General features: G+C 37.4%; 1 protein-coding gene across 2 annotated transcripts in view; it reads right to left on the bottom strand.

Annotated features, from left to right (window-relative positions):
- The window catches only part of VAD1 (GRAM domain family protein), a 98,618-nt gene that overhangs the window by 24,725 nt on the left and 61,632 nt on the right, over positions 1-12,261 (bottom strand). For both annotated transcript variants that reach the window (XM_089786636.1, XM_089786638.1), the window contains exon 14: positions 2,057-2,156. In XM_089786636.1, coding sequence (XP_089642762.1) covers positions 2,057-2,156 — 100 coding nt within the window. The remainder of the gene's footprint in view (positions 1-2,056; positions 2,157-12,261) is intronic.

Genomic DNA, 12,261 nt, shown 5'->3' with positions numbered 1-12,261 from the left:
TGCCCTTGGCTGCACGTGAAATGCTTTTGACCTAGATCTATGAGCCAGTGAGGCCACAAATGGGAACCTTGTTACAAAGTTAAGGCCCGAACCCAAAAGCACATTGGATCAACAAAGGCATAAACCCACAATCACACTAGCCTAGTGAAGGTTTGAACCAGGGTGGGGACAACAAAAACACCACCATTTAACCAACACACTAAGTGGTGAACCCCAAAATAATGAATCAATTAATTAGATGATCAAATGATCATTTATAGTTGTACAAAGACTATATTACTATTATGAAACAATCATAAAATTAGAAACTATCTAATATTTCTAGAATCTACAATACTAACCATTAAATAAGAAAAAATAAAAATAGCATAATATTATTTTGTGGCACATGCCATGTGTAGTCTGTTAATTGCAAAGTGCAATGTATGGAATCATGGATATTTTGAACCTCATTCTGGGCATTGGTCGATTATGGACATTCATTTGGATCCTGCTAGCAGATGGATTATATACAATATGAAAATCTTTCACTACCTTAGAGAATTGCACTCTATGGCATTTTGTGGCCTTGGTTAAATAGAAAGTAATCCCATGAGGAATTTGTCTGTCTAAGCATTATCCATTGTTATCATTGCACTTAGGTATTAGATGTAGATTAGATTTCTCTAAGCCTTTATCCTTTTTATCGTTTCATTTAAGTTAAAATCAGTTTAGCACTCTAGTGTCTCGATTGGTTTAAGCAAAAAAAATTGATAAAATCCAAGAGAAAATACATAAGTTCCCTTGTGATTACCAACAATATCACATCATTTCACTTTCTCTCTCTATCTAAAAGTTACATGTTCGCATTACAAAAGTTCAGGTTGCCTTAATCGATCACTTTGTTTAGCATTTGAGGTTTCTTTGTTCAGGAGAGAATAGAATACATAGTATTTTATTGTGTTTGGGAGTGTCATAAAACACACATCAATGGTTTCCTTGCATACATAGCTTGATCCTATCATTATATATAAAGCTCCTATTGAGGATGTTACAGCTACAACATCCACTTTCAACATACCATTTAAGTGGTAAAAATTTTTAAAGGCTCTTTTCATATAAAAATTTATGATTCATAATTTTTATTAATATTGAAACTTGAAGCTCATATTTTTTTAAAGGTTGAACTTGCTTCTTGATCTATGATATATATTAAACTCTAATTTCTATTTATAAGATGGAAACCGATAACATGTTCTACAAATTAAGTAATGAGTGTTTTATGAATTTTTTTTTTAAATTACAAAGTTTTTCCTCAATTTTTTGCCAACTCCTAGGTTTTTAAAAATTATAGGGCTTGCCAAGTAATTGCTGAATACAATTTTTATAATTATGATTCCTACCATTGGTTATTGATAGATTTGTCACTCCATTTGTTTCCTTCTCCTTTTCATCCTTGCTGAAATAATGGCCCCTTTGTTATTCAGTCTCTTTTCCTCCCCATTTCTCATACGTCCGTTCTTCCAAATTTTGTAGCTATATCATTCATCTTCAGGCATGACCCTTAATCTTGGGATCTGCCGTTGATATTTTTTCTCTTTTTGTGTCATCACTGGTCCTCACTTCCCCTAATCGACCTTTTATCTCATCAGTGTTACAGACCCCCCCAATCATTTGACCTTTCTCTCCTAATGTTTACTAAGTATCGTTCTTCACATTTTAAAATAGTTTAACTTGTTATTGGTTTCCAGTAATTCTTTTATCATTTTCTCAATTTAATTATGGATCATGTAAGTATGATCCCAAACATTGATACTAAAATGTGTGCACTTAATTACTTACATCTAAAAGCTGTGTCAAATAAATTTATTGATAAAAAATCTTGTGTTCATCAATGTATTACTTCATGTGTATAATTATCATTATGGTCTGTTTGCACTTGAACAAAATGATCTACAACTTCCTTTGCCTATATATGATGTGCTAAAAAAACATATTTCACGCCACTCAATTGAACAATTCCCTTCTCACCATTTTTGGCCGTTGTGCTCTGACATATTAACGAGAAAAAAATTACCTTTCCATAACGTTTTCTTTGAAAATGCAACATTAACAAAGATCCTGAGTACGCACTGAACATTGTTTTCATCAGATGTTCTTTCCACATCCCATAGGCCCTGAATGTTGGCATCACATCAAACATATAAAGTCATAAATATAATAATAAATATTACCAAAAACTTTGCAAGAAAGATTGGAAACACATATCATACTGTGTGAATCAATCAATCACATGATCATGGTATAAAATCTGAAATAAGACTTGTATTTACATTTCCAAACATGATATCTAAGCATTGAAGAACATTAACATGATATAAATTATCTCCCAAGTCACAAGTGATGATGAATCAGTGTTAGAATATGTATGTCAATTATCAATTTGTTAGGAACTATATTACGTATTAAGGTGTTTTGTCTAAATTATTGAAGAGTCTCAAGTTACAGTATCAGAATGCAATAATGTAGTATAGGAATTTACTTGTACATTATGGAATCCAAAAGCTGATTGAAGAGTTTAGCCAAAAGCTTGTTAAGTACTCCCCAAGTCCGAAACTGTGAACTGTGGTTACAGTAATCCTACTTACAACTGGATACTTGCAGGTAAAGTGATTTCTATTCTGTAAAACATGTACATTGATGAACAGTTGCAATGAGAAGTCTAGAGACTTAAATGATGTAAAACCACATCAAAATTCTTTTAATAGGTGCTTCATGTAAGGCGTTGAAAGTGTTAATTATTCGCATTGGAGATTAGATTAAAATTTCTGTATAATAATGTGAAAGATGGGCACATTAATTGGCAACCATAATCAAAGCTAAACTTACATAATACCAAAGTAACCCGGGGACACGTCTCACCCTGAAAACCCCCCAAATCTTAGAGAGGGGGATGCACCGGGGGCGGGGGGACGCTGTTCCGGTGTCTCCAGCGGCATTACCAAGTGGTCCTCAACCCCAAGGAGACAGGGAGACATCTTGGCATCTCCTGAGGGGCTAGGGGATGGGGGCGCATCCCTCAACCCCTCCAAGGAATGGCCGGACTCCCTCCATCTCAGCCAAAAAGAAAAACATAATATTAAAATAAAAACCTTTTCTATTGATTCTTAGGGGTCATTTTTTGACCTTAAGACATGGGCTAATAAAATGTTTTATATTGCTTGCATTTACTATATGGCTTCATTTGCATTCATTTTAGGTTTGTTATTGTTTGCAACAGCAGCAAGAAGAAGAGTGAAGAGTTGAGAAAAAGGGTGCTTGTGAGGGTGAAAAGAATGATTACAAGCATAGTTTAAAAACTCGGTATTGGCAATATCTCGGCCGGCCCAAAATTTTTAGAAAACTTGGAATCGGCAAAAGCTCAGTGAAAAATTCGGCAATAAATCGACACTTTTATCAAACATTTGAAAATATAAAATTTCTTAAAATATTCTTGAAACTACTACTTCTGAATACATCTTAAGTTCAAATTTCAATAAAGGGTCCTTTAACTCTACCACAACCAGTCATCTTGTAGACTTAGAGAACCTAATATAAAATAGAAGATGTATAGTTAGAAAGCATACATTATCAATTTAAAATTCAACTACTAAACTATAAATCTTTTAAAAGTACACTTGAACATAATACTGTTATATATAAATTATAAAATAGCATTATTGTAAATACTAAATTTACTAAAAGTAAATACTGTTACATAAATTCCAATAAAACAGTAAATTTAATTATAGAATCCAGACTACAGTAAGTTCATATTTAACAGTTAAATTATATTTAATTTGTTAAATACTGATGGATAACAGTAACGTAAATTATAAAATATAAATTGAGAAAAAAACAGTAATACAGTATTACAGTCAATTAATTTTACTGTATTTTATTATAAATTATTTTTTAAAAATTATTTTAGCATTTAGTTTTTACAAAATAAGTAAGTTTTAAATAGTTTTTTAACTTTTTAATATTTATCAATAAATCATATATCAAATCGATATGCTGGGCAGCTGAGGAATGTCATCTGGTCGTCATTGCCTGTAGTCTAAAACTTCTACTATCCCCATCTCATGCAAAACAAAAAACGTTACTCTAAAACTGCAAATGACAATTTCTACCGTGGGCACATCCACATTTTTAAACATTAAAACTACAGAGGGAAAGGTTGTCAATGGTATTTGACCATTTTTTTTTGTTTTTTTGTGCGATATTAACTTTAAAAATCGTTGTGATTTATTTAACATACCGTTGCCGGTATATGCAGCAATATAATCATTGTCGGGATTGATCCACAATATTTCGCGATTCTGGCGATACTTCGCTGAGTTTTGAAACTATGATTACAAGGCAAAAAGGAGAGACAAGGAACAAGAAGAAGAGGAGGTAGAAGATTCTTCACCTTATTGTAGAGATTTTCAAGCAAAAAGGTAGGGTTTCTCACTAATTTTTCATTGTTCTTAGTTTTATATTTCTAGTTATTTCTTTTTGTTATAGTTATTTGAATTTCATTTGTAGATTGAAGTAGATTCTTGTTGTTTCAATCATAAATTGTTATTGCTTAAATTTTGACTTAAAATCTTGTTATTTTAGAGAAAGGCATAGGCTGAAACCATGTATTTATTGTTTTTTTCATTTGGTGAAATGCAATGTCAAAATGAGCTCCCATAGTCATGAAACAAGTGGCAGTGATGATGAGATGGAATTGAAAACTCATTCTCATAGTGTTAATAGCCAAGAATATGTTCCTGAGGCTGAGCATAATGATAAGAGCAATGAGGAGGATTAGCAAACTTAATCTCAATCCACACATAATTGGCCACCTAGTCCACCATCTACTAATTACCCCTCTACACTTTTGACAAAGTGGGTTAGGGGTAAATATGACTCTAAATCACCTCTTAAGCAGTTTGCAACAAGGATAGATGCTCCAACACAAGCAGGTGATGTGGCACAAGGAAGTGGAAATGCAACATATTTGGTACAGAATGGTTTGGTAGCATCAGTAGAGTGAATGTACACTTCCTCTTTTTTGGACAAGAAAAGGTTTGGGAGCATGTGAGTTTTTGAGCCGCAATAAAAATTTGCATTATAGAACTGAATTCAGCAAGCTTTGGGGCATTCCAAATTACATGTGGATTGAGATGCCTACTACAAATTCTAACGATTCAGCAATCACATGAGCAGCAATTACAAGGGAAGCAATGTGTCTTTTCTCCTAGATTGCAGCCAAGAGCATCATCATTTACAGAGGCAGCCTCAGAACCTTTTTCCACTTTGAGTGCTATAGCTTAAGTAGGACACGCAAGGGGAAACAGAAGGTGACAACTAAAAGTAACCCCATAGCAGACTCATTTAATGTACGCATGAAAGAGGAGATAGAGGAATCCATTGGTCGATTCTTTTTTACCAATGTAGTCATGAAACAAGTGGTAGTGATGATGAGATGAAATTGAAAACTCATTCTCATAGTGATAATAGCCAAGAATATGTACCTAAGGCTGAGCGTAATGATAAGAGCAATGGGGAGGATGAGCAAACTGAATCTCAATCCACACATAATTGGCCACCTAGTCCACCATCTATTAATTACCCCTCTACACTTTTGACAAAGTGGGTTAGCAGTAAATATGACCCAAAATCAACTCTTAGGCAGTTTGCAACGAGCATAGATACTCCAACACAAGCAGGTGCTGGCACAACGAAGTGGAAATGCAACATATTTGGTACATAATGGTTTGGTAGCATCACTAGAGTGAATGCACACTTCCTTTTGGACAGGAAAAGGTGTGGGAGCATGTGAGTTTTTGAGCCACAGTAAAAATTTGCATTATAGAATTGAATTCAGCAAGCTTTGGGGCATTCCAGATTACTTAAGGATTGAAATGCCTACTACCTTATCTGGTAGGCGACAAATTTTGTCTATTCAGCAATCACATGAGCAGCAATTACAAGGGAAGCAATGTGTTTTTTCTCCTAGATTGCAACTAAGAGCATCATCATTTATACAAGCAGCCTCTAAACCTTCTTCCACTTTGAGTGCTATAGCTGAAGTAGGACGCGCAAGGGGAACGGAAGGTGACAACTAAAAGTAACCCCATAGCAGATTTATTCATTGTCCGAATGACAAAGGAGACAGAGGAATCCATTGCTCGATTCTTTTTTTCCAATGTCGTACCACTTCATATGACTCGATCTACTTATTATAAGGAGATGTTGCAAAAGGTTGCAAAGGGCAAAGGACCATCATTAGTGCCACTGGGTGAGCACAAATTGAGGACCACAATCTTGGATAATGGGTATGCCAAGATCGATCAAATGATGGAGACCATGAGGGTAGTTTGGGAGGACTCACAATGTAGCATTATCATGGATGGGTGGACAGACATTAGGAACCGTCCACTCATCAATATCATAGTTACATGCTCAAATGGCCCATTCTTCCTCAGGGCTGTTCATTGTGTAGGGCATCGAATGGATGTTGATTTTCAGCTTGACGTCCACTAGATAGCTATAGAGGACATTGGGCCACAAAATGTGGTCCAAGTGGTGCCTGATGCAGCACCAGTGTGTAGAGTGGCAGAGAGGCTTATTAGGGCAGAGCATATAGACATATTTGGTGGACTCCATGTCGTTTGCATGCCATGAACAATGCCCTCAAGGACATGGGCTAGATTGGCTGGATTAAGGGAGTAGTCAACAATGCTAGAGATGTGCAGATGTATATCTCCAACCACCACACTTCACATGCACTCTTTAAGAGCTTCGCAAAGGAATTCCTTAATCTAGTGAGACCAGATATGCATCCTACTTCATTCTTTTAGAGAGAATACTTGAGTTGCAGGAACCATTACAACTCATGGTTATGACTAATGAATGTAAGAGGTGGAATGGGTCCAAGATAGAGCAAGGAAGGAGGGTGAAGGAGATAGTCAAGAGTGAAATATTTTGGAGCATAGTTCAAATTCTCACCACTATATCATTTTCTTTGGAGAAATTCGTAGCGGCAAGAAAACTTGAGTTTTTATCACCATTCTGATCGAACGAGATTTGGGTTTTATCGCCGTGAGAAGTTAGCAATTTCTCGGTGCTACATTGCCATTTCTTGGCAATAACTAAGGCAATTCTCGCACTCACCGTGCCAGTAAAAATCCACGCATAGGCCCAACGTTTCATTGTTTATTTTGTTGTGTTCAACTTCTTGGGTGGAGAAGGATTTTGGAGAAGCTCCTAAGTGTTTGGCATTGATTTAAAACGATTTCCAGTGGATTAGGAGTGGATCTAAAGCAGATTCGAAGCTCTTTCCAAGCAAATCCAGATTCACAAGTAAGTTTCTTAATTTTTTGTTCTTTCGAGTTAAAATTCGTTTTGTCTTCCCATACTTGCATACCTTTCATCTAACTTAATTAAGACTCTAGGAATACCATTGTAATGTTCTCTAATACGTTTTGGAGTGTACTGACAAAGATCTAACACCATGTTTTTGCAATTTTCCAAAAAAAAAAATCTCAATAATTTCATAGCCTAATACAATTTTTGTTTTATTCTATGATTTTCCAGCATGTGTTTAAGCTTATTTGAAGTTTTAATCTAATATAGTTTGTTCCTAAATATGTTTATTAAATTTCTAAATTTGTGGCTTATTTTGTATGTGTAGGTTAATTTTACATTAAATGGCAAATATGGCTTCGTCTACAACTAGGTCAACTGCAACATCTCCCAATGGCCTCATAGCATGTCCATCTGAATTCATAGGCATGCGCTCTAAAGGGGCTAGAGACTTTGCATGGAAATATACCTTTGAAGGAATGGAGTATAATAGTGTCATATGCATGAAATGTAAAAAAAATTTCATGGAGGCATATCTCATTTGAAGTACGACCTTGCTGGTGTAGAAATGCATGACACATGGATTTGTAATGCAACAACAAAGGAAATAAAAAGAGAAATGATTGCTTTGCTCAGTGCCCAAGAAGAGAAGAAATTGAAAAGGTAAATGGCGAAATTGGCCATGATGGCATCCATTTACAAATCACAAGGTATGTTTCCTTTTAAGAATCGTTTACTATTTTCTAATCATGAGTAATGAATGTATTAAAACAATTATCATGATTCATAATGAAATGATGTGGATTGTGTCCATGTATCCCAGCCACCTTTGATGAAGAAGAAGATGCACTTAAGGGGATAGTGGGCTCTTTTTGTGGCCCACACATCTGCACAAGGGTCGAACCTACTTGTGGCAGGCCCTCAAGCTCAGCTTCTACATCTACTAGTTCTAGTAGACCACAAAACTCTTTTATTGATGGTTATTTTGTGCATAGAAACACACCTTGAGCACAACCATCATTGGAGGGTACTGGATGGAACCGTGATGTGCATGAGCAACTTGACATTCAATGTGCTCATTTTTGGTTTATTAACAACCTCTCATTCAATGTTGCAGCAAGTCCATATCTTCTAAAATTTGTGACCATTTGTACGGTAACGGGAGAGGGCTACAAGCCACCTACCCCTGTAACCTTGAGTGGGATGTTAGCTTACTTGTTTTAAACTTTAATACTTTTATAATTTTACAATTTACTTTTTTTTGTTGAAAGTAATTTTTTTTTAATCAAAGTTGTGTACTTAATCTCATTTTTTATTTTGTGCTTGTAGATTGCTGAAAGATGTTATTTCTAAGGGTAAAGATGTTGTTGAAGAGAAAAAGTTACAACGGAAACAGCATGGCTGCACCATACTTTGAGATGGATGGACGGATGGACGAAACCATACCATCAACTTTTTGGTTTTTTGCAAGGATCAAGTAGTCTTTGTTAAATCCTTGGATGCCTCGAACAAGATAAAGACGGCTGAGACTTTGGCTGTAATGCTAGAGAATGTTGCGATGGAGGTTGGGGCTGAAAATGTAGTGCAAATCATAACCAACAATGCAGCAGCATATGTGGCAATGGGTAGGATCTTACAAGAAAAGCATCACACTCTTTTGGTCTCCTTGTGCAATGCATGTTATTGACCTTCTTTTGGAGGATATAGGGAAATTGGATTGGGTGAAACCGGTTGTAGAGGACAAGGAAGATAAAAAAATATATCTACAATCAACCTTGGGTCCTTCGCTTGATGAGAGACTTTACCAAAGACAAGGAGTTGGTTAGACCCTTGGTCACAAGATTTGCAACAATTTTTTTAACATTGCAAAGTGTTCTTCATATGAATCCTTTGAGGCAAATGTTTGTGTGTCCAAAATGGCTACAGTCAAATTATTAAAAGAAGGTCGATGGACAGAGTGTTGCACACATTGTCTTTGACATTTAATTTTTTGATCGAGCTACAAAAATTGTGAAGGTAACTTGGAAACTTCAAAAGTTGAATATCTATTTTTTTGTACTTATTAATCAAGTCTTTCATTATTAATTTATAACACTACTCTCTGATTAATAATCGTTTTCTATGTTTCAATTGTAGATGGTGAAGCCCTTGGGTAGAGTTCTTCGCTTGGTAGATGGGAAACAAACCCCAATGGGGTCCCTTTATGAGCCCATGGATAGGACCAAAGAGGCTGTAAGAAATAAGTAAAGAGGGGGTAGCATAAAATTTCAAACCATATGGGATATTATTAATAGGGGAAGCAATCTACTCCACCAACTCATTCATGCAACGAGGTATTTCCTCAACCCTTGCTACCAATTCTCTCCATCATATGCAAATCCCAATAGAGAGGTCATGGAGGGCTTCATTGAATGCATGCAGAGGATGGTACCTGACATTGTCGTGAGAGACCTCATTGTGGCCAAGATGGAAGTGTATCAAAATGCAACGGGCAAACTATTCTCCTCGGCCTTGGCAAAGAGGCAGACAAACTCAAACCCCAGGTACAATATTTGGAGTCTTTCACATGCATGATAAGTAGATAAATACTAAGCTACAAAAACTTGAACTCAGCTTTCTTTCTAACTCTTAAATATTTAGCTTGAACATGCTTGGTGGTGAAATTGGGGTAGAAATGTGCCAAATCTGCAAAAACTTGCTCTTCGCATCTTATGTCAGCTATGTAGCTCATCCAATTGTGAGAGTGTTTACAGTTTCCCACACTGTGGGAGAAAAAGAAGCCATGGGAGAAGTTTCCCATGCCGTGGGAGAAAAAGAAGCCACCGAAGAAGTTTCACACACCGTGGGAGAAGTTTCCCATGCCACAAGAAAAAAAAAGCCGTGGGAGAAGTTTCCCATGCCGCGGGAGATGAAGACCTCCACGGAAATACAGAATCGCTGCGGGAACCATAGGTGGCCACGGAAAATAAGACCCCCGTGGGGTGTCTGTGTGCATCCTCCTTCCCCACGACGTATGCTCCGCCGTAGACTCCACTTTTCCCGCGGGTTATTTTGAAGATTCTCAACGCCATAAGGCTCAGCTCGCAGACCGCTTAAGATTTCATTCCCGCTGGTTGTTTTATCTTCCGTAGGTCGACTATTCCCTTTCAGTCCCGCGGGCTTTGGAGGACATTCTCGCCGAGCACCAGCATTCTATTCTCCACGACTTAACCCTTCTTTCCGTAGGCGTTGTCTTTTAGCCGCAACTTGTCTTTTGTTCCGGCGGCGTCTCTTACTCCCATAGGGTTATACTTTAAAGCAACAGGTGATTGCGGCACTTGCAGCAGAGAGAGACCAAGAAGGGTGACAAGAGGTTTTCTTTAAAAAAAATAAAAAAATAAAGAGTTGTCCCGTGGACAACTGTCTCGTGGGAGAAAACGAAGCCGTGGGAGAAAAAAAGAAGCTGTGGGAGAAGTTTCCCAAGCCGTAGGAGAAAAAGAAGCCATGGGAGAAGTTTCCCATGCTGCGGAATAAGTTGGAGAAAAAGAAGCCGTGGGAGAAGTTTCCCACGCCGTGGGAGAAAAAGATGTCACGGGAGAAAAAGAAGTCGTGGGAGAAGTTTTCCATGTCGTGGGAGAAAATGAAGCCGTGGGAGAAGTTTCCCACACCGCGGGAAAAAAAGAAGCCGTGGGAGAAGTTTCCCATGCCGTGGAAGAAAAAGACACCGTGGGAGAAAAAGAAGCTGTGGGAGAAGTTTCCCACGCCGTGGGAGAAATAGAATTCTTAAGGTAAGAAAGGGATATTTCCAGGAAGTTCTGGATAGCTAAGTGGGAATTAGCAAAGCGGAAATTTTCAAAACCTTTGCCACAAAAGACAACAAAGAAAAGGAGAAAGACAAATTATCGCAATGCCCCCTAGACCCTGGTGCGGTTATCAATCATGGGAAGTGTGACCGGTTGATGAGACCTGGAGCTACTGCAGGCATAGTGTGCAAGAGGTGGAGAGAGCACTGGAGCAAGCCTTTTGAGAGGGATGTTACACTTTGAGGCATTTGGAGTAAGTGTTGGATGTGAAGCTGTTTTGGTGGATGCATAGAGAGCTCGAGAGGAGCTGATCATCCAGTTGAAGATAGTACGATGACACTTGGCTCAGGGTACCCAGAAGTTGGAAGCAGAGAAAGCAGCAACAGGTGGCTATCAAGGTCAGCTTGACTAAGGAGACAATACTGTGTTGGCAAAGGCTACAGATGCATCGTGAGTTGGAGACCAGTTTGGTGCATGCACGGGATGAATGTGAAAGTGATGTGACAAAAACAAATCTATCTTGTTGTAGTTAGTCAATTAATGTATTTTGTTTGTTAATTTGTCTCAGATATTTTGTAATTGTCATCCGAAGACAAATTTTCTTTTGGGGGGATGATGTCATCAATAGAAACTGTGTAGCCAACGGGCTCATGTCGTCGGTAAAGATTTTGTAGCCAACAGGTAGATTAGTATTGTTATGTAGCCGATGGACTCCTTCAGGAAGGTTCGGCGAGAAGTATTTATACCCTGTCTGGGAACATTGTAAATCATCTTATGCTTTGTATGTAATCTCTTGGATATGCGAATAAAGGAGTACTGTTGTTGCTGTTCTTGTTCATTGTTTGTGTGCGTTAATCAATTAATCTATGCGGTAAACATTTACAGTATTTGGTAAATAGTTTAATGCATACAAACAATAGACAAGAACATGTAACACAATAGTACTCCTTTTATTATTCGCATATATGCCGAAGAGATTACATAGTGCTTCCAATGATGATTACAACCATGATCCAAAGTCCATTCCGGATGGTGTACATATACCATTTCGAAGGGGTGACTCAACCGTCACGCGTCCTTTCGGATGCTAATCTACCTGTTGGCTATTTTATAACTTTGT

This window comes from Cupressus sempervirens, chromosome 6 (genome assembly GCF_028749045.1).
Source record: "Cupressus sempervirens isolate cs-2001-9-10 chromosome 6, ASM2874904v1, whole genome shotgun sequence".
NCBI classification, from domain to species: Eukaryota; Viridiplantae; Streptophyta; class Pinopsida; order Cupressales; family Cupressaceae; genus Cupressus; species Cupressus sempervirens.
This window is presented reverse-complemented; position numbering and strand designations above follow the sequence as displayed.